At 43.4% G+C, this 23597-nt stretch overlaps 1 protein-coding gene across 2 annotated transcripts; it reads right to left on the minus strand.

Moving 5' to 3' along the window:
* Positions 1 to 4157: 4157 nt before the first annotated feature.
* On the minus strand, positions 4158 to 23354 carry cidec (cell death inducing DFFA like effector c). 2 transcript variants are annotated; one of them, XM_086001889.1, is made up of 6 exons: positions 23193 to 23354; positions 17445 to 17521; positions 9733 to 9871; positions 7204 to 7353; positions 6640 to 6827; positions 4158 to 5497 (listed from the first exon to the last, which is right to left on the minus strand). In XM_086001889.1, the coding sequence occupies exons 2-6, from the start codon at positions 17495 to 17497 to the stop codon at positions 5362 to 5364; spliced, it is 666 nt and encodes a 221-aa protein (XP_085858015.1). In that variant the 5' UTR covers positions 17498 to 17521; positions 23193 to 23354; the 3' UTR covers positions 4158 to 5361. The 2 variants fall into 2 exon arrangements, with proteins under 2 accessions (XP_085858015.1, XP_085858013.1); XM_086001887.1 differs by lacking the exon at positions 23193 to 23354 and adding an exon at positions 18742 to 18845.
* Positions 23355 to 23597: the final 243 nt, after the last annotated feature.

Here is a 23597-nt window from a genome sequence, read left to right on the forward strand (position 1 = left end):
GATGAAAGACTTTCATGAACAGCATGCATTCTTATTATCTGAAGACGTTCCCATCAACTTATTAGGAAGAGATTTGTTGTGTAAAATGAAAGCAGTGATATCATGTACGGAAAAAGGACTGAAGGTACATGTTCCAACTGACAGATGTGGGATGTACCCATTGCAGGTCCACAATTCTCCTATTTTGTATTGTTGGACTAATCATGATGACAACCTCAGTAAACAATTACTGATGGCTGTGGGAGCATTGCAGTATGCCACAAGATCAGTATCAGAATACCAGAAGCAGTTTAATTTGGGACATTGGCATGATAAATTGCACTGTATAGCCTATTATGACAAAACGGGAGAAGATCTAGAAGTGGCAATTAATTACAAGCCCTTTCTGCATCAGAAATATTCACTTAAAATCCGAAGAATTTTAATTGGGCAAGAAGGAATAGCGTCACCAATCTTGTTGACCCAAACAGCATGGGAATTATTCAGGGTAAAAGACTCTAAGCCACACTGTACACTAGCAGTGGCGCATGAATTCAAATCTTCTGATCTAGGACAGATGGTCCTACGCCCATCAAAAGCTGCAGTTCAACAGGAGTGGAGAATAAGTCAGGGTTGGTTCAAGACCTAAGAGCAGTTAACGAGTCTGTTCTCCCTGCCTACCCGGTGGTCCCAAACCCAGCCACCATCCTGACCAGTATACCTCCTAATTCAAGGTATTATACGGTCATTGATCTCTGCTCAGCCTTCTTCAGCATTCCTATTCACCAAGATTCCCAGTTCCCGTTTGCCTTCACATTCAAAGGAACCCAATACACATGGACCAGGCTGCCACAAGGCTATACAAAAAGCTCAACTATCTTTTCGCAGTGCCTCAAACATGATTTACAGGACATTGTCTTAACCGATGGGTTAACCCTACGTAGATGACCTGCTAATTGCATCACCTACCCAAGAGGCATTGTGAATCAGTGACTCAGCTTATCACTAAGCCTTATATAGACATTGTAGAAACTCCTCTGGACAATAGCGATTTTATATTTTGTGTGTATGGATCAGCCCTCAGAGACTAAAAGGGCTCGCCAAAAAGTGCATATGCCATTTCCGATGATCATTCAATTATCGAAGCATGCTCACTACCATCTTTCTTTTCAGCACAACAAGCAGAACTGTTTGCCCTTACAAGAGCATGTATTTTAGCTACAGGAAAATCAGTGAATATTTATACTGACTCTCGGTATGCATTTGGAGTCACTCATGATTATGGTCAAATTTGGAAACTTAGAGGATTCCTGACTTTATCAGGATCTACAGTTAAAAATGCTGAACAAATTGATAACCTTTTAAAGGCTCTCCAGTGTCCTACAAAAATTGCTGTTATTAAATGCAAAGCACATACAGGCAATCAAGACCAGGCTTCTTTGGGCAATGATAGAGCAGCAGCCTTAGCTGCTCGATCCGCCCTATCTGATACAGGGTCACAAGTATCTGCATATGTTCTTAGAAATAAAGATCCAGACAATCCCCCACCCACAATTGATGACGTTTTGGCCTATCAATTACAGGCCAGTCCGGATGAAGTGTTAGCTTGGGTGAATGATTCTTGTTTTAAAACACCTGAAGGAGTATGGGTCTACCATGACGGCCGCATGGTGGCTCCCAAGTCAATACTCCCATGGATTGCCCGATGTGTCCACATGCAGGCAAAGGGGGGATGGCAGACTATATCACACAAACTTGGTATTCACCAGGCATTGGCAATTACAAAACAAATTAGTGAACAATGCATTACCTGCCAAACAATGAACCCAGGTAAAACGGAAAAGGTAGAGGCTGCCTCCCACCCAAATCCAACAGGACCCTTTGTACATTTACAGATGGATTTTATTGAATTAGCGGTATGTTTAGGATTTAAGTATGTATTAGTTATTGTAGATGTGTTTTCACGATGGATTGAAGCCTTTCCATGTAAAAAAAAAATGATGCAGTTACTGTTGCAAAATGTTTGTTAAAAGAAATTGTACCACGATTTGGTATACCTGCACAACTTTCAAGTGACAATGGATCACATTTTACTGGGACAGTTGCGGGAGAAATGTGTAAGGCTTTACAGATCAACCAACACTTCTACTGCAGCTATCATCCACAGTCAGCGGGACTGGTAGAAAAATATAATGGTATGCTGAAAAATAAACTTTCCAAACTCTGCAGCGAGACAGGACTTAAATGGGTCGAACTGTTACCCTTGGCATTGATGGGAAGGCGATCAGCAACAAACAGAACGACGGGACTGTCACCACGTGAAGTCGTCATGGGACGACCTCAGAGACTGCCATTTTCTGCACCCTTCACTGCCAAGCAGATGGACATTCACAAGATGGATGAACATATGTTGAATTATTGCATTGCCTTAACTAAGTGTATTTCCAGTTTCCACCAACAGGTCAAGCAAGCCCAGGTTGAACCAGCTGAAGGAAGGTGCCATAACCTAGAACCAGGAGACAACGTATACGTGAAAGTATTCAAGAGAAAAGTATTCAAGAGAAAGAACGGTCTCCAACCCAGATTCGAAGGTCCGTACCAAGTACTCCTAGCAACTAATACTGCTGTAAAGGTGAAAGAGAGACCAACATGGATCCATGCTTCCCACTGCAAAAGAGCTCCAGAAAACAAGGAAAAGGAATCACCAACCCCATCAGTAAATGGAACTGGACATTAGGACTATGTTTCCTTGGGACACTTATACCTGCAATGCCCGAATTGTATATAAATACATTTTTGTATATGGCATACACGTACGCAACAACGGTAAGCGCTTCCAGCTGTTGGGTTTGTGCCCATGTTCCCATACATAGTAAAGGGGGAATTCCATTAAGACCTATCCCCTTCAACGAGTCAGAGACGATGGAATGGATTTTACGCCAAAATGGGAGTATTACCAAGTATGAGTTAAATGGCCCCAAAAAGATTATAGTAGATGAAGACTGGCAAAGGCATTGGACCTCGGCAGGGTACGATTTGGACACCCTCAAAAGGATGGTATCAGCCTAAGTATGACCATGCTAGACAGCTCCCCTCCCTGGTCCTCACCAATACATCTGGGATAGGGAGACCAGTAAGCTCATGGTGCTTGGATAAGAGTAAGAGTAGAGGACCAAGCGTTGGCCACAGCTATTATGCAGAACCAGTTAAAGTAATGATGCAGGTACAGATCAAGGACCTATTTGATGGAGAAGGAAAGATTAAATGCAATCTTGCTAGACTAGGTTGTCCTTGATAAGGACAAAAGGAGGGAATGTGGAAATATGATTTTGCCCTTACTAGTGCATGATGGGATACTTGACATCTAATGTATTTTTGTACCATTGCCTGTGGACTAAAACCAAGTCAGCAGCAACTAACGTAATCTTCTGACCTATTGCAATTAAGTTAATCACAACCTGCCAGAACAATACATTGCAGAACTATTGGGTAACCGCACTGCTAATGACATCTGGCCAAAGAATGAAAACAATTCTGTTAAAGGTCAATCTTGTTTCTCTTTATACATGATCATATTGAACTTGTGTTCTTCACTGTATAAATATGATAATCAGACATGAGTGAGCACATCATTTTTTGTAACAAGATTCAAACAAAATCTCCTGACAGAATATAATTAACTAACTTTGTCTGAAGACATTTCTGTCCTGCTGACCTTTTGATTGTCCTTGTTTAAACTCTTAATGTGTTTAAGATGATACAATACCATTACACGTGATCTATGGAACGCTTGCTTGTTTGAGTGTATAAATATGCTGCATTTGCTGATGTCCTTTAGAGATGTTGGCCTAGCCTTTGTCCAGGCAGCTCTCTCCTTGTATACACTGGTATGCAAGTAAAATAAAGCTTTGCTTATCTGACGGTACAGTTTGTTTCAGAGTCTTACTCGGAGTCGAGACTTCGACAAGCCCAACACAACTGAAGGCAGATTAGAATGAGACTAACAAGCACACTCTTAGCACTGGATTTCAGAAGGAGTGAGGTTCCTGCTCCATCTAGTTTTCCCAAACACAAGTTATTGTTGATGTGGTAGTTTTGGGCAGTGGAACTGGATTGGAACCAAGTTGCAAACCTAAAAGTCAAAATATTCAAACTCACTGGATACCATTCTCCAAAGATTTCCTATTCACAATACAGCCAAGATTTGGTTTAATAAATATTTTCTGTAATTACAAACATCATGCTTGAATAATTAATAAAGTCAACTTTATACAAAAATCCTTTTAGTCCAATTGTACCAAAATTCAAGTTTGCAATAGTACTGCCTTTAGTAACTCCTGCTCATTTTTCTGGGGTAAATAAAGTGTTATACTAAATTATTTTACTATAACCATATTTAGACAGAGTAACTAATCTTTCCAGCTCTCTGTTGACTGCATCATTTCCCTCTTGAAGGGAAGCAGCTCCCTTGGGTGGCCAAGTTAGATTCAACTTCCTGTTAAGTATCTTATAAAATGAACCTCAGCCCGGTCAAGGATTTATAGGGGAATGCAATTTGGATAAATCCTGTCGTTAAACACTTGGATAGTAATCTCAGCTCCACTTTGCAGTTGAGAATAAAGTAGGCAATATTATAAGCATCAAGTCACACTCTTTTCTAGGTGGCCACTCAGTGCAATTGCAGACTAAAATGGAAGAATTGTAAAATATATAGTCTGCGGGGTTGGGTGATGAGCATAGGTTCAGGAAAGACAGCACAAATGTGGTTTTAAGGTGGTCACTCATTTGGTTTTACTTAGTTTGAAGTCAGTGGGTAACTGGACAGTGTAGAGGGAGTGGGCACAATGTGAGCAGTGCCAATTTAGCAGGGAAGCCTATAAAAGTGGTTCCAAAAAGTGATTAAATAAGCCAGTTTCAAATGAACTAGGTACAGCAAGTACAGCATGTTCCACTGATGCAGAAATCTCAAGTGAGTTGCTTTTGTGAGCATTCTCTCCTCCTGCAATATTCCAGTTAAATACATTTATTCCACAAAAACACTTTTGGCCACATATCCAAGTTACACAAGCATCAGCCCGTACTTGTGTGGTTCCTTGATCGGGATTGGTACAGTGAAGCAGATCTACCCAGGTTCATTTGAGACAAACACCCTCAGTACTGTATACATGTAATGGTTAGTAAAGCACGAGTGTTCAGCTCCATACCCCATCAATCCAGGATTATGTATTCCTGCACCAAATTGGCCATTCCACTATTTTACACCAACATGCAGTTTTTCAGGGCATCACCACATTGTGGCTACGTAAATTGTGCCAAAATAAGGTTTCTGGTTAAGGTTAATTTGCAAAAGTCATTAAGGTGTTTAGACAGGCCAACTGTACTTCATTCGAGAACACAGATGGGTCTCACTGCTGCCCGCTTTTCATCCTCATCCAGCAACTGCTGCACATAGCATGATGTTCCGAGTAGAATGTGACCAGTTGCTTGCATGGTGAACATTGTCAAACGCAAGGCTTCCCTAAGAGGGAACAAAAAGCATCATCAATAGAAAGGCATTGACAAACAGCTAGAGCTGCGAGAGTAATCCTGTCAGCAGTGCAAGGATTACACAATGTGAGCAAAGTCCCCCTTCACTGCAGTTCAATAGTTAAATAAAACTGCCTCGACAAGGCTCATAACCTTATAGGGCTGAGTAGAAACTAGAACGTCTCATTTCCGCTTTGTGTGGAGTTGATAAATTTCCCTGTTTCCCCCCCCATATAAAATCACAAGAGGGAAAAAAGGGGTAGATTGGAGATGGTTAGTAGTGGAATAAGCAAATTCGCAGTTACATCAAGTGTACAGCACAGAAACAGGCCATTCGGCCCAACTGGTCAATGCTGGCATTTATGCTGTGGTGGCGGTAGGTAGTTTATTATCCTGAGGGAAATAAAGTGCAAGTGTAGGAGGACAGAGGGGAGAGATAAGGAAGTAGTTGGAGATAAGGATCTCTCTCATCAGGGCTATAAACAATGGAAATGTCAAGCCTATATGTGATGACAAGATTGAGGGGGAAGCCTTTTAAAAAAGTGTATGGGGACAGTTGGAAGTTGATGGAGGACAAGGTTGAGGGGGAGCAAGACAAGGAAGCTGGTGAGGAAGGCAAAATGCAAGTGGAGATTGAAATTGGGCTGGATATAAAGTTGCTCAGTGTAAAGATAAGTCAGACAAGAGGACATTTCAGTGATATTTTTATGGGGTAGGTATGTGAATCCCATCACTGATAATCTACTCAAAATGGAAACTATTCAATATAGGCTGTAATGTACTTGATCAGTAACTATAGTAATCTGGGATGTAATGCTTAAGTTATCCACCAGATGGAGACAAATATTAAGGGATCATATTTACCAGTATTAAGGTAATGTCCAGGCACACCACTTATTAAGGTAGTGGCATTGCATTCTGGGTATGAATCAGAGGTTGATCCTCCATCTTGGTGATCGCACAGTAATAATTGGAAGTGTTTGCCTGCAGCTGTAAGAGATGTTTCTCTGCTACATATGTATAATTAAACAGTTGAGTTTTGGTTCCTGAAGTCTGGCTTCTCTCAGTTTCTGACCTTACCACTCGGATATCACAGTAACCAAATGATTTTAGCTTGAATTTCAATTTTCTTACCTCATTATTTTCTTTGCTCCCACACATTGGACATCATATGACACGGAATATGAGCCATAGAGGGTCACCTTTACATTCAGGCAGCCAATGAAATCCTGAGGATTTTCCTTGTAGAGGTCAAAGGTTATTCTGGCAACATCTTTTCTTCTACGCAATTTATCAGTGAAACCCAGATGAAATCTACTATTCTGTTTTAAAAATAAAAATTTTAATTATACTCTGCACCAGGCAATGCCTAAAAGGAAACTCCTGGACTACTACAAGCTTGTCTCCAGAATTGTACTTTGTTAGCTTATTTACTGGTACATTCACATTTTGTAACCAGTAGGCTATATGGGGAATGTGATTGCTTATCATGGCTGGAACTCAAGACCAATACATAGACAGAACAGTAGACAGATTATGGAAGACAGGTTTGGACTTGAATTGTGCTTTTGTAATAGCCATTAGGAGTGAAAGGATCAACTGGGTTCCAGTTGAAGAGTACTTTAAATAAAGACATGCTTCAATAAGATTGCAGAATTAACAAAAATGTCCCTAATAAAATGCTACCGCAGTCCTCACCTCTGATGGTGTCCATTTCTGTCCCTTCTCTAGTACCATGAAGTGTGTATTATCGAGCACAGTCTGAAAGAATTCTTCAGTGTCAATGACGGTCCCATCCTCCTCCAGTAGCAGCGAGACACTGCATGTTGTGTGTAGTGATTCTTGAACCTGCAGCACAAGCATAAAATTCTTCTTTTTAAGATTAGAGACAAGTGCAGGGGAAGTGACAAAAAGCAAGCAAGCTGGGTCATGATTACTCATTCCAGTTTAAGGAACTGAACATTATTGCATCAAAAAGCAGTAAAAAATCTTTACTGTACACACACGATTAATGTTTAGCTTTGGTTCTGAATGTTGGCAAGAGAGATTGTGCTAACATTCCCAGATACCACAAAGCTGGCTGCGACTACAGGTAGCTCCTGTAACAGCCTCCAAAAGAACCTTAAGAGAAAACCACTAAGAACCCCATCTCCCAGCCAGTTGACTGCAATTTGACCCAGATGTATGCATTTCATAACTAATTCAGGTCAAAAACACAATTGCCTTTCAGTGAAAAAAATAAATTGTAATCATAAAAGTTTTGGAAGCCTAAAAATACATTTACATTAGTCTTCCAAAAAAAAATACAAAGCTAAAATGAATTGATGCACATCATTAGTAACATTCTCAACAGACCCCCAGTGTAGCTTTATTCAGCAACTGTACAATCCTACTTGGCCTCCTCGCCAGGTCTCCATCATAGAAGCCAATTTTATTCACTCCAGATGACATTAAGAAGTGGCTGAGCAAAGTGAAGGTTATGGGTCACCCAACATCCCAGCTCTAGTGCTAAAGACCTGCGCACCAGAACTAGCCACCCCCTTAGCCAAGCCATTCCAGTGCAGCTATGGCACTAGCATCTCCTAGACACTGAAAAATTGTCCAGGTTAGCCTAACCACAGAAAGCAGGATAAATAGAACCTGGTCAGTTAACACCTAGTCAGCCTTCTCCTCAGAATGAAGAAGTTATCAGGTGACACCTACTCACTAATACAGTATTCTGTTTATTGATGCTCAGTTCAGGTTTTGCCAGAACCACTTAGCTCCAGACAGACACGAGCTAAATGCAAAAGAGGCGAGTGCAACTATCAGACAGCATTCAACCAAGTAGGTCACCAAGCAGCCCTAAGTCAATAAAAAAACCATCAAGTAGCTGGAGTCATTCATGAGTGGAAGATGGTTGTCGTTGTCAGAAACCAGTCACTGCACCCGCAGGACATAATTACAGGAGTTCCTCAGGGCTGGGTCTTCAGCCCAACCATCCTCAAACAGCTTTAATGACCTTCCTTCCCTCAAGGTCAGAGTGGGGCTATTCACTGACTATTGTACATTCTTCAGCTCCATTCAATTAGCAGCCAATGCCAACCTACAGCAGGACCTGGACAATATCCAGATTGGAGTCAAAGTGGCAGGTAACATTTGCGTCACAAGTGCCAGGCAATGACCATCTCCAAAGAAAGGAGCTAACTACCTCCCTGAACTTCAACAGCGCCACCAGAGTCTTCTACCATCAATATTCTGTTGGGAGGGGGGGGGGGGGGAGGGGGGAGGAGAGAATAATCAAGAATTAACCAGAAGTTAGCTAAACCACCATAACACCATCATGGCTCAAAGTAGGGCAATGACTTGGCACTCAGATGGTCAGGAGATGAGCCATTCATCAAAGTCTCTTTACTATTTACAATGTTCAAGTCAGGAGTGTGATGGAAAACTCATTGAATAGGTGCAGCTGCACCACAACCAGCATAACTCCATCCGGGACAAAGCAATCTGCTTGATCGGCTCTGCTGCCACCAGACTACCACCTCTTCCAGAGGATTCTGGCTGCCAGACATACCATCAACTCAAACTTACTGAGACAGCATCTCCTAGCCCCGTGACCTCTCCCACCGAGAAGTAGAACAGCAACATCATGAGAACACCATCAGCTCAAAACCATACACCATTCTTTATAGTCACAGGCCAAAATCCTGGAATTCCCTAGCTAGCACAATTACAGGATCACCATCACCTCAAGGACTGTGGTAGTTCAAGGAAAAGGCCCTCTAGAATTCTCTCGGGACAACTAGGGATTTGTAATAAATGTGGCCTTGCCAGCACCACCCACATCCAAAGGAAAAAAAAATACAATGTGCAAACTGACTATGAGGAGAGCATTCCCTATTCAGATACCTTGTTGAGCACATGCACACAATCACAGAACCAGATAAGCACAATTTGGCACCTTAAAATGCTCATGAACTTCACTTATTAGATAATGGAGGTTTCAGCAATTATTTTACTTGCACATTAAAAAAAGGACCAAGACCCACTTCTGGATGGTAGGAACATGAAGTTTGTGTTGTTAATATGTTACATCCACCTAACTTCCTGGGGTATGGGTCAGAAGAGGAAGAGAATACAAACTGAAGAGAGCTTGGACCTGCTTGAGCAATTTGTGTGAGGGATCAAAGTAATATTCCCAGTCCACAAAAACTTCAAAGAATGGTTTCACAGATGAATTTTCACCTTGTCCAGTAGATCCCGAAGGCTCTCTGCCACGACGCCCTTCTTCAGGCTCCGATCCCAGTTGCACACCCTAAATGGTCTTTGCGGTGGAGCGCTGTTCAACAGTTGTGAAGTCACTGATGCACTGGCAGAAACACACCTGTGCAAGAAAAAAAAAACCTGTAGATGGCCACATCACCCCTACGTTTATATTCCTACTGCCATGGAGACAGGTGTTTTCTTGGGTTAACTGGCAAGGCGATCTTATCGAAACATAAGATTGTGAGGGGGCTTGATCAGGTGGATGCGGTGAGGATGTTTCCACTGATGGGCGAGACTAGAACTAGGGGGCATAATCTTAGAATAAGGGGCTGCCCTTTCGAAACTGAGATGAGGAGAAACTTCTTCACTCAGAGGGTAGTAAATCTATGGAATTTGCTACCTCAGAGTTGTGGAAGCTGTGACATTAAATAAATTTAAAACGGAGATAGACAGTTTCCTAGCTGATAAGGGAATAAGGGGTTATGGGGAGAGGGCAGGGAAGTGGACGTGAGTCTAAGTTTGGATCAGCCATGATCCTATTGAATGGCGGAGCAGGCTTGAGGGGCCGTATGGCCTACTCCTGCTTCTTATGTTCTTATGTTCTTATGAATGAGCAAGAGAACTACAGTACTGTGTTTAAGTATTTACTGAATCTTGCAGTAATAAAACCATTATCTTTTGTTAATTAGAGGCATAATAGGTTTCAAGTTTGACTTCAGGAAGGCTACATTTACTGCTCATTCCTAGCTGCCCAAGGGACAGACCTTGACATAGCGGAAAGGTTTGCGTGCTCATATGACCGAGAGCCATGATCGCGGGCGTATATCTTCTGGTAGGGCCACCCAAGCTAGACATTTCGAAAGATAGGGGCCAGACTAAAGGCACTTCACCAGGTCTCCAAGTAATATGGTGAGTCAGGCCAACAATCTTTCATTACAAAAACATCCCAGAGACAAGACAAGTCTGTCACTGACTTGTAACTAGGAAGAGCCACAAACTCTGATGTTGTCGTCAAGTATTAACTCTGGACAGACCAGTGGAAGAAATGGGTTGTCTCATCTCGTGCTACTAGGTCCAGGAGACCAACAAGGTGGTATTGAACTTCTTGAAACACTGCAGTCCTTGTGGTGACCATGCTCCCAATGATGCCATTATCTAATACGTTCCAGAATATTCATGTAGTGAACACTGGGTATGGGTACAATAGTGTAGTAGGTAGGTTACAGACTAGTAACCTAGAAAATGAGAGTTAAAATCCCACCAAGCACAACTCAACCAATCGGTCCTGTTCACCCATCATCACACCTATGCTCACCGACCTACATTGGCTCCTGGTTAAGCAATGTCTCTATTTTAAAATTCTCATCCTCATTTTCAAATCTCTCCATGGCCACACCCCTCCCCATCTCAGTGATTTCCTTCAGCCCCAGAACCACAACCCCCCCCCCAAAAGATATCTGCACTCCTAATTCTGCCCTTAATTGCTCAACCATTGGTGGCCGTGTCTTCTGTTGCCTGGGCCCTAAGCACTGGAATTCCCTGCCTAAACCTCTTTCCTCCTGTAAGACGCTCCTTAAAACCTATCACTTTGACCAAGCTTTTGGTCACCTGCCCTAATTTCTCTTTATGTGGCTCAGTGTCCAGTTTTTGGTCTTACAATACTCCTGTGAAGCACCTTGGGACGTTTTACTACATTAAAGGCGCTATATAAATACATGTTGTATTGTATTCTAGCAAAGAATGGAACATCAATTATTAAACTGGCACAAAGAAATAGGATTTTATTTAAGTGCCAGACAAGAGTTTACCAATTTTTTTTAAAAAAAAAAAAAAAAAAAAAAGATTTCAAGGGCTTGGAGGAAATAGTCAGCATATTGGTCCAAATTAATCTAGGAAGCAGGAGTCATATGCTGTAGGCACATTTGTAAAGTTCCCTCCCCTATACCATTCTGACAAATTGTGTTGGTTTACACTACCGCCTTCACTAGCTACCAGCAGTTGCACAGAACAGTCTAGAGTGAATATCATCTTGTCCAGTGGTAGTACAGGAAGTATTTTAAAGTTCAGGCAGTCACCATGTTGAAGGTCAAAAGAGAAAAATGAAGGGCCAATAGTACAAGCTGCCACCTTGTTGCCCACTCACTTAACCTGTCTATATCCTTTTGCAGGCTCCTTGCGTCCTCCTCGCATCTTACCTTTCCACCTAGCTTTGTATCGTCAGCAAACTTGGATATATTGCACTTGGTCCCTTCATCTAAGTCATTAATATAGATTATAAGTAGCTGAGGCCCAAGCACTGATCCTTGCAGCACCCCACTAGTTACAGCATGCCAATCTGAAAATGACCTGTTTATCCCTACTCTGTTCTCGATGTTAACCAATCCTTTATCCACTTTACCCCCCCCAACCCCATGTGCCCTTATCTTGCTTAAAACCCTTGTGGCACCTTAGCAAATGCCTTTTGGAAATCCAAAATATACTACATCCACTGGTTCCCCTTTATCTACCTTGCTAGTTACATCCTCAAAAAGCTAAAATTTGTCAAACACAATTTACTTTTCATAAAACCATGTTGACTCTGCCTGATCATATTATGATTTTCTAAGTACCCTGTTACCACTTCCTTATTAATGGATTCCAGCATTCTCCCCCCCCCCCCCCCCCCCAAGACGACTGACGTCAGGCTAACTGACCTGTAGTTCCCGGTTTTCTCCCTCTCTTTCTTGAATAGCAGGGTTACATTTGCTACATTCCAATCTGCTGAGACCTTTCCTGAATCTAGAGAATTTGGGAAGATCACAACCAATGCATCCACTGTTTCTGCAGCCACCTCTTAGAACCCTAGGATGTGGACCATCAGGTCTAGGGGATTTGTCAGCTTTAAGACCCATTAGTTTCTCAAATACTTTTTCCTCTACTGATATTACTTTAAGTTTCTCACTCACTAGCCCCTTGGTTCCCCACTATTTTTGGTATACTTTGTGTGTCTTCTACTGTGAAGACAGATACAAAAGATTTGTTTAAAGTCTCTGCCATTTCCTTGTTCCCCAATATAATTTCTCCTGTCTCAGCCTCTAAGGGACCAATGCTTACTTTTGATACTCGCTTCCTTCTTACATACTTGTAGAAGCGCTTACAATTTGTTTTTATATTTCTTGCTAATTTACTCATTATATTTTCTCCCTCATCAATTTTTGGTCATCCTTTGCTAGTTTCTAAAGCTCTCCCAATCCTCAGGCTTACTACTATTCTTTGCAACATTATAAGCCTCTTTTAATCTACTATCCTTAACTTCTTTAGTTAGCCATAGATGGCTCACTTTTCCCATGGAGTTTTTATTTCTCAATGGAATGTATATTCATCAAGAATTTTGGAATTTCTTTAAATGATTGCCACTGCTTATCTATCATGCCTTTTAATCTAATTTACCAATCTACCTTAGCCAACTCACCCCTCATACCTACATAACTGGCTTTGTTTAAGTTTAAGACTCTAGTGTCAGACTTAAGAATGGCACTTTCAAATTCTGTGAAATTCTATCATATTATGATCACTCTTTCCTAGAGGATCCTTTACTATAAGATTAACCTTGTCTCATTACACAAACCAAGGCCTAAAATAGCCTGTTCCCTGGTTGGTTCCATGATGTATTGTTCTAAGAAACTGTCTCGAATACATTCCATGAACAACTCCTCCAGACTACCCTTGCCTATTTGATTTGCCCAATCTATATGCAGATTAAAGATCATTGTATTACCTTTGTTACAAGCTCCTATTATTTCTTGATTAATACTCTGTCCAATGGTATAGCTACTGTTAGGGGGGCAGAAACTACTCCCACCACTGTTTTCTGCCCCTTGTTATTTCTTATCTCCACCCATACTGATTCTACTTCCTGATCTTCTGAGCCAAGATCCTTTCTCACTACTGTCCTTATTTCATCCTTAAATATCAGGGCTAACCCCTCCCCCACCTGTTCCAGTCTGCCTGTCTTTTCGATAAGTCAAATACCCTGGAATAGTTAGTTCCCAACTCTGGTCACCTTGCAACCATGTCTCTGTAATGGTTATTAGATCATACCCATTTACCACTATTTGTGCCACTAATTCATCTACCTTGTTATGAAAGCTTCGTGCATTCAGGTAAAGAACCTTTAGTTTTTGTTATGTATTGTGTTCTCCTCCCACCTGTGGTGGCGCTGTCACAGGAAATAAATGGTTGGGTGTTCTCTTAAGTTTTAGCTCTCTGTTCGGAACTTTCCAGAACTTCCTTTCCTTCCAATAAAGCACTTCATGTTTGAATCTCTGAGTTCGGAGTCCTAAATTGTGTCTAGGTAAAAAAGGTACCGACACAACAAGTGGCAACGAGGAGCAGATGAATCTGTGTACGTTACGGGTGCAGTGTTAAACAAACATGCAGAACTCTTCAATGGGGAACTTGGGAGCATGAAAAAGATCAGCGTGAGACTGGACATTAAACCTGACAGCAAGCCGAAGTTTCACAACGCCCGACCTGTACCCTATGCAATTAGGCCAAAAGTTGAGGCTAACTTGGAGGCCTTAGTCGAGAATGGAGTCCTGGAGCGTGAGCAAATGGGCCACACCCACTGTTCCTGTCCTGAAAAAGGATGGATCTGTTTGAATCTGCGGGGATTTTAAAGTGACTATTAACCCGGTGCTGTCTGCGCAACAGTACCCTCTTCCCCTCATTGATGATCTTTTTACGGGCCTGGCCGGAGGGCAAAAGTTCAGCAAAATAGACTTATGCCAGGCTTATCTACAAATGCATGTCGATGACAAATCAAAAGGAGCTGCTGACAATTGTGACACACAAGGGGCTATACAGGTACTGCCGCCTTCCGTTTGGAATTACGTCGGCCCCTGCTCTATTCCAAAGGGCAATGGATCAGATTTTGAGTGGACTGCCAGGAGTCCAGTGCTACCTGGACGACATCCTTGTCACTGGGACAAATGAGCATCTTCTGAACTTGGATGCAACACTACAACGACTGAAAGAGTACGGACTCAGAGTTCGTAAAGACAAATGTGAATTCTTTCAGTCTTCAGTGGAGTACCTGGGGCATGTGATTGACGCTACTGGCCTGCATAAGGCGCCGCCAAAGGTCAAGGCGATCGTGGAGGCCCCAGCACGTGAGCCAGTTACGTTCATTTCTGGGGCTACTTAACTACTTTGGGAAGTTTATTCCAGACTTAGCAACATTGCTGAAGCAGTTACATCAGTTGCTATGTCAAGGCAAAACATGGAAATGGACTGAACTGTGCAACGAAGCTTTCGCCCAAGCAAAGAAAGCATTGCTGAATTCGGAGGTCCTGACACACTTCGACCCAAAGCTACCCGTGCAGCTAGCATGTGATGCATCACCATATGGTGTGGGAGCAGTCATATCCCACATCATGCCTTTGGGTGAAGAGAAACCTATCGCCTTCGCATCACGCACCTTGAACAAGGCCGAGTGTAACTATGCGCAGATCGAGCGAGAGGCCTTGGGAATCGTTTTTGGAATTCGAAAATTTCATCAGTACCTGTTTGTGAGAAGGTTCACACGCCTGACGGACCACCGTCCATTGACTTCAATCTTCGGGCCCCACACCAGAATTCCGTCTCTCGCTGCAAGCAGGATGCAAAGGTGGGCTTTACTGTTGTCAGGACACACATACGACATCAAATATCGCAAATCAGACTTGCACGGCAACGCAGACGGTCTCTCGAGGCTACCCTTGCCTGTTACTCCCCCAGAGCCTCGTCAGATAGACATCTTCTACTTTAGACAAGTGGAGGGAGCACCTGTCACTGCAGTTCAGGTGCGAAGGTACACCCGCAACAATCCAGTCCTGTCTGAGGTAATGGACGATGTCATTCGAGGGAGAGCAATAGGAGATTCTCCTAGTTTGAAACCTTACGTTTCAAAAAGAAATGAGCTCGCCGTCCAGGCAGGTTGTCTTCTTTGGGGACGCCGTGTCATCATTCCGCCACCTCTGAGGGAACCTATACTGCAACAACTTCATACAGGCCACAGTGGCATGGTTCGGATGAAGGAAATGGCAAGAAGCTACTTCTGGTGGCCAGGTCTCGATGGGAATATTGAGGAGAAAGCCAAAACATGTTCCCCATGTCAAAGGGTCCGGAATGTTCCACAGCTGGCAACCCTACACCCCTGGGATTGGCCTGCAGAAGTGTGGCAGCGAGTACATGTGGACTTCGCCGGTCCTTTCGAAGGGAAGATGTTTATGGTGGTTGTGGACGCTCGTAGCAAGTGGCCGGAGGTCACTGTGATGAGGTCTACCACGGCAGAGAAAACAATTGAGAAACTTGGTGAGATGTTCAGCCGTTATGACTCACCAGAACAACTCCTAAGTGACAACAGTCCACAATTTGTATCACAGGAGTTTGCAACCTTCCTGCATGTGAATGGTGTCCAACACATCAGGTCTGCGCCCTATCATCCCTCTACTAACGGCCAGGCAGAAAGGTTTGTGCAAACTTTGAAGCACGCCTTGAAGGCATCGCAAGGTCAGGGCTCAATCCACCAACATCTGAACAGCTTCCTGTTGTCCTACAGGAATGAGCCGCATGTCACAACCAAAACTTCCCCCGCTTCGCTCATGATGAAGAGGCAGTTGCGGACAAGTTTTGACTTATTCAAACCTCCAAGGGCAGAACAGGTTGTCCATTGTCAACAAGCTCAAGTTGAAAAGAGAGAGAAAAGAGCCAAGGAGAGACGGTTTCATCCGGGAGAGCACGTCCTAGCTCGAAACTACAACACTGGACCGAAATGGGTTCCTGCTACGGTGATCGCGCAAACGGGCCCTGTGTCTTACACGGTTGAGACTGCTGAGGACGTCGTCTGGAGAAGACACACAGATCAAGTGTTGCTAGGAGCAGAGACAGCCACAGAGGCTCCAACGGCTGGTTGGCCTGAACTGTTTCCGGATGATACCGCAAACCAGCATCCTTTGCCACAGTGCTCTTCTCCAACACAGGAAGTCAAAGAGACTGTTCCACCTGTGCAAACTCCTGACTTTCAACTGACACAGGCACCTTCTCCATCCAGGCCTGTGTCAATGCCTACTGCTGTGGAAGCCAGCAATGACCGCCAGTATCCTGTCAGAGAGCGGCAGCCTCCAAGACGCTTGGATCTGTAGGCTTAGTGACTTACCCACAAGACTGGGGCAGAATAAACTCCAGGGTAAAGTCAGGGTTTGAGGCAGTCTACCTCTACCCTAGGTTCGTTGAGTGCATTGAAAGTAACTTACCTGTTGAGGAATAATGTGGACCTTCCATTTAAGAGGGGAGGAAATGTTATGTATTGTGTGTTCTATTGTGTGTTCTCCTCCCACCTGTGGTGGCGCGGTCACAGGAGATAAATGGTTGGGTGTTCTCTGTTAAGTTTAGCTCTCTTTGTTCGGAACTTTCCAGAACTTCCTTTCCTTCCAATAAAGCACTTCATGTTTGAATCTGAGTTCTGAGTCCTAAATTGTGTCTAGGTAGAAAGGTACTGACACAACAGTTTTAACCTTTTACTATTATTCCCTGCTTTCATCTTAGTCGCTGATGTACGATTACATTTAAACTCTGTCCCTTCCTGACACACAGCTTATCTTTACCCAAAGTGCTACACTGCTGCATTGGCTTGACTTTCTCCAGACACACAGACACACAGACACACTTACCTGGAGATGGAACTTGGAGATAAGAAACTGAGAGATTTCTTTGCATATTCCATTTTCAGCTTTCACAAATGTCTAACCTGCCAGTTAAAAGTACACATCATTATATTTCTTAAAAATCTTGATTGGTGAATGTTTGTCTAGATTAAATGGAGATTGTGCAGTTCCCTTTTCTGAGGAAGGATGTTCTTGCCATGGAAGGAGTTCAACAAAGATTCACCAGGCTGATACCTGGGATGGCAGGAATGACGTACGAGGAGAGATTGGGTCGATTGGACTTGTACTCGATGGAGTTTAGAAGAATGCGAGGGGATCTCATTGAAACTTATAAAATTCTGACAGGACTTGTCAGACTAGATGCAGGATGTTCCCGATGGTCGGGGAATCCAGAACCAGGGGTCACAGTCTAAGAATAAGGGGTAAGCCATTTAGGACAGAAATGAGGAGGAATTTCTTCACCCAGAGAGTGGTGAACCTGTGGAACTACCACAGAAGGCGGTGGAGGCCAGTTCATTAAATATATTCAAGAAGGAGTTGGATATATTTCTTAAGGCTAAAAGGATCAAGGGGTATGGGGAGAAAGCAGGGACCGGGTGCTGAATGTGGATGATCAGCCATGATCGCTTTGAATGGCTGAGCAGGCTCGAGGGGCTGAATGGCCTACTCCTGTTTCCATGTTCTTTTACGCACTCCTCTTCATCTCACACAACCCCACCACCACCAAAATCAGCATTTAACACCCCAAGACAAGGGTACAGAATTAAGCTCCCTCTCCACTACAATGTACTTAACTTCAGAGGAGTATCCATACTATATGAAAGTCACATTTGCAGCAGGCAGAGACAATGGGTTTAAAGCACTCCAAATGCCCATCCACTTCCTTAGGTCAGCAAAAACTACATTTCCAAAAAACACTGAAAGTAGGAAAGTTACCATCCTGTGACACGTACATTAAGATTAATGGGAGTTACAATAAGAATAGTTACTGAGCAAGTGCTGTAACTGGCATGAGAGAATCGGTTTACACAGATGCACACTACAGCCTAAAGACACTAGTAGGAAAACTTGTCCATTCAGACAGATTCAAATCCTATTCAATGTAACAGTTTTGTATGCGGACAGAAGTTTCAACACACAGGAAAGTCCCAATCCTGTATGGGGAGTGACTGAGCTGAAGAAAACAAAAAGGAAAGTCAAGCTGTACAGATCTACAACACTGCCAGATCTCTCCAAGCCAGGCAGAATATGTAGATAATCTAAATTTTTTAAAAAAAAAATACAAAATGGAAAGACAACTCACTTTTCAGTTGATCCTAATGTTTAAAAACCATATGTTCCGCACTGTTTCAAGTCTCTCCCTCTTCTACTCACTGCAGATTCTGACTGGTTTCCAGAAGTTCACAGAGTCCAGCAAAGCAGCCAATGACGCAAATGGGTCAAAGTTCTGCCAGCAAGTCAGTTATTGCTCCACAGTAGCACGTCAGCACAACACAGGGTGTGGGTCAATAACTTCATGTCAACAGTGTCACGTTTCAAAGTGATTTTTCTTTCTCCTTCTTCCCAACCCCCTTAAATGGAAAGGATTTTATAGTGTCGAGCCATGTTTAAGTGTTGTCTTTTAAAACAAAGTGAATTCAACTAGTTTAAAAAGAAAGGCCTTTGGAGAAGGTGTTAAAGCCAGATATTGAAACCATTACTGATGATGGATCAGTAACAATTGGAGAGTTGCTGCCTCATCTCAGGAACTCCCAAACATACACACCTTAGGGATTTGGGATGTCCTTCCTGTTGAGCTTTGCATGAAGCTAATTTGAAAGCGGGGTGGGGTAGATGACAGTAGCAGGCCTGACTAGCAACTCTTGACATCCTCCAGACAAGAGGATGGATCAGAGACCTGGCCCCAACTTTATAAAGCACAAAAAACAACAAAGACCCACAATGTTAAAGTCTACCGAGAGGGATGTCAACAAGGTCCATGAAGGTTAGTTTGAGGAGAGCCAACCAGGCCCTGAATACACCTTGGTCTGACTCAATGCTATAACCAGACTACATGAAAGTGAATGAGCCCACTAACCAGGACAAGGCTGAATAGTTTATTATTTTGATTATACACTAGGAGAATACAGATACTAGTTGGAGTAAGTGAAGTTTTGTTAGTTACTTTGTATGTTCACTTTCTGTCTGTGAATTAAAACCGCTCAACAATTTGTATCTGGCCTCATCTCACTAAATGTTTCTCAGTAAGCCTTCACAAAAGGTTGGGAAAGCAGACAAGGGCATCAGTGAAACTTGATAATCTAGTTCAGATCACAGGCTCTATTGTTACACCCCGGTTAGGCTATTGTATAAAGATATGCTGGTTAGTACGGGCACTCAAGCGGTCCGAGGGACTTTAGGAGTGCCCAGTGTCACTTCATCCAATGAATGTCTAAGACAGCCGCTAAATGTGGAACAAGGAGTTTAAGATTGAAAAAGCAACAAGCTCAGTCCGTAAGGGTGACCCCGAGCTTCCGGTCGCCTGTCATTTTAATTCACCGCCCCATTCCCACTCGGACCTCACCGTCCTTGGCCTCTTGCATTGTTCCACGGAAGCTCAACGTAAACTCGAGGAACAGCACCTCATCTTCCGATTAGGCACTTTGCAGCCTTCCGGACTGAATATTGAGTTCAACAATTTCAGATCATAACCTCGGCCCCATTACATTTTTACTTATATTTTTCATCCACACCTTTGTTTTGGTTTCCCCCCTCTCTCCCACATGGCAGCTGTCTTCCATTCTGCCAGCACATTTCACACCTAATGTAGAGCCGTCTTTTGTCTCCACTAGTCCTATCACCATCTCGTCTCATTTTGAATACCTCTTAATGTCTCTTCTCTTTTGTTCTCTCCCAGCCCGGCCTCTTAATCTATTTCATTTCCTGTGCCTCTTTAGTCTTGATAAAGGGTTTTGATCCAAAACGTTGACTAATTTCTCTCCACAGATGTTGCCTGGCCTGCTGAGTTTTTCCAGCATTTTCTGTTATTTCAGATTTCTAGCATCTGCAGTATTTTGCTATCAAGCTAGTGATCATAATGTCAAAGTTGGATCCAAGGAAAAGCCAACTGTATGGAGGAAGGGGTTAATAAAGGGCACCACCAATTGCTTACAAACATAATTACAGTGAACCACCATTCAGGGACAGAGTTCCAACTCCTTTCCAAACATCTTCCTAGAGTGGGAGCACTTCCTTAAAATGACACTAGGATTAAATCAAAAGTCTTTAGCATCAGTACAAAAGAAACAGAGACTAGGATGAAGCAAATGAATGATCAGGCTCTTGTAAGGCACTCCAAAAATCATTTTAAAAATAGGATACAACTGACAGAACACACATTTAGAAACAGTAGTGAAGAGCCACAGTGGAAAGGATTGTGCTGCAATCAATGTCAGCCGTACTCAGCAGGATAACATCTGAATCATATTTTTAGAACAAGCAGTTCCTGGCAATTTCATTAAGTTAGTCCAAGAACAGGGGGTTGGGGGAAATGCAACAGTGCCACAGTTCATCATGGAACACATAAGTGGGTGCGAGCATCAAAGGGCAACCAGTACGCAGAGGCAAGTTATATATAGCAATTATTGCACATTATCTGCTGCGGCTAGAATCTGGCACGGGGGCGGGGGCAGAGGGGATGAGGAGAATCGAGCTAGTCCAACGAAAGCCACTTCCTTGATTGCATAACCTCAATTACTTAAGCACAAATCTAAAGTTGAAATGACTGAAGTGTGCATAATCTCATTAACCACATCCCTGCAATTTTAGTGTTCAGTTTATTAACTACCCTTACAATATTCAACAACAACTTTTACTTACAGCACCTTTAACATAGTAAAACATCCCAAGGCGCTTCACAGGAGTATTAAAAGGCACAATTTGACACCGAGCCACATAAAGAGATTTTAAGGCAGAGCTTGGTCAAAGAGATAGGTTTTAAGGAGCATCTTAAAAAGGAGAGGCAGAGGGGTTTGGGGAGGAAATTTCAAAGCTTAGAGCCTAACCAACAGAAGGCACAGCCATCAATGTTGGAGCAATTAAAATCAGGGACGCGCAAGGGGCCAGAATTGGAGGAGCGGAGATATTTCGGAGGGCTGTAGGAGGTTACAGAGATAGGGAGGGGCGAGGCCATGGAGGGATTTGAGGACAAGGATGAGAATGTTGAATCGAGGCGTTGTTTAACCGGGAGCCAATGTAGGTCAGTGAGCACAGGGGTGATGGGGAAACGGGACTTGGTGAGAGTTAGGACACAGGCAGCCGAGTTTTGGAGGACCTTAAGTTTATGGAGGGTGGAAGATTGGAGGCCGGCAAGGAGTGCAAGTCTAGAGGCAACAAAGGCATAGATGGGTGTTTCAGCAGATGAGCTGAGGCAGGGGTGGAGACGGGCGATGTCACAGAAATGGACTGAGGGGGGGGGGGGGGTCTCAGTGATGGTGCAGATGTGTGGTCAGAAGCTCATCGCGGGGTCACATACAACACCAAGGTTGTGGACAGACTGGTTCAGCCTCAAGGCAGCTGCCAGGGAGCGGGATGGAATCGGTGGCTAGGGAAGAGAGTTTGTGGTGGAGACAAAAACAGTGGTTCCAAGGCTTACTACTGGGCTAGTATTCATTACCTAGAGTACTTCCAGAAGTGAATTTAAAAGTCTCACCTAGTTGAGAAGTTTCAGTTCAATGCCCTGCTTCCCAGTCAGTCCTAGATTAATAACTTGATTTTAGTTTGAACCTGGCTGGAACTCAGGCTCTGGGGCATAGGAGAGCGCGCTGCACTCCATAGCCACTCTCCCAGCAGTTAAACCTTAATAGATAGCGTTTAAGTGTGCAAAGGTAAACCATGTCCAAGAGTCTCTTGCACAGTAGTTTGACACGACACTGGAGTGACAATAGTGGGGCCACGGTCTATCAAACCGAACTTGAGACTACACCCTCACGGAAGGCTCACTGCCTCTCCCAGCGTCACATTTAAGCAACTTTAACAACTGCGTAAAGCAGGGGCGCCATAGGGAAGTGAAGACTGAAGCTGTATTGTAAACTTTCACCATGTATTCATTTAATCGTTGGTTACTTCCACAACACATTGCCATTTGTTACAGGCCACACCCACATTGGGAAAAGATTCCTCCTCTTCCCCGCAGTTCTCCCGAAATGAAATATTTTATTTAATGGCGTGGTCTCGCACGGCAAGATGAAATGAAAGCAAAGTGATGTAAATAAAAGGGAAACAGTTTTTGCATCCGGATCCTCAAAAACATTGGTCAATTGCAGGTAGACTTTGGTCTGCGGGAACTGAAAAAAAAAGTAAAATACTAAAAACTTAGCATCTACAGAGAGAAAAAGAGAGCAGGAACCTTGTTTCAAAAGATATCAAAATGTGTTACCAGAACCATCCACTACAATAGCGACCATTAATCAAAGCCGGCAGGACCGTGTGACTGGGTTGGGCCCTTTCAGAGGTGCGGATTTTGCACTAACTTTATAAGCTTTGATTTCTCGCACCGTGAGCCCACCCAACCGGCACCGTGTACAGCACCCTCCCCCAGCCCAGGTGCTGGCGAGTGAGGTTAAAATAAGACCTGGTTAAACACCGGGTTTCCCGTCCTACATATTTACTGATAGTCTGCGTGTGTTTTCCCCCCAGCATAAAGTGAGCTACGGAAACTCCCTGGGGGAGGAAGGGTGTAAGACATACATATGCCTAGATCAGACCTATACTCACCTAAAACAAGTCTGGTTTTACCCAGATTATATGCTCTCAAGTAGAAACACAGCTCCGAGACTGACATTTATATACACACAGCTGTTACACGGTCATCATCTGGTCAGCTTTACTGCCCCATGACTGATGGCACCACCTCCATTAACATTGAGCCTATCACACAAATCCCTCAATTGGTGGATCCTCTTTTTATAGAAAACCAAATGACCTGTAAATTAACTAGAACTTGAAATGAAACTTAGCAAATCAAATTAAAATCACATTGTCCGGGGTGATGATGCACTCCAGTCCCCGCGGTGCCCACCGGTCTCGGAAGGCCTCGAGCATGCCGGTGGACACCGCGTGCTCCATCTCCAGGGCCACCCGGGCGCGAACATAGCCGCGGAAGAGAGGCAGGCAATTGGG

Source organism: Somniosus microcephalus, chromosome 11, assembly GCF_052327205.1.
Source record: "Somniosus microcephalus isolate GS21.2 chromosome 11, FLI_Smic_1.0, whole genome shotgun sequence".
NCBI lineage: Eukaryota > Metazoa > Chordata > Chondrichthyes > Squaliformes > Somniosidae > Somniosus > Somniosus microcephalus.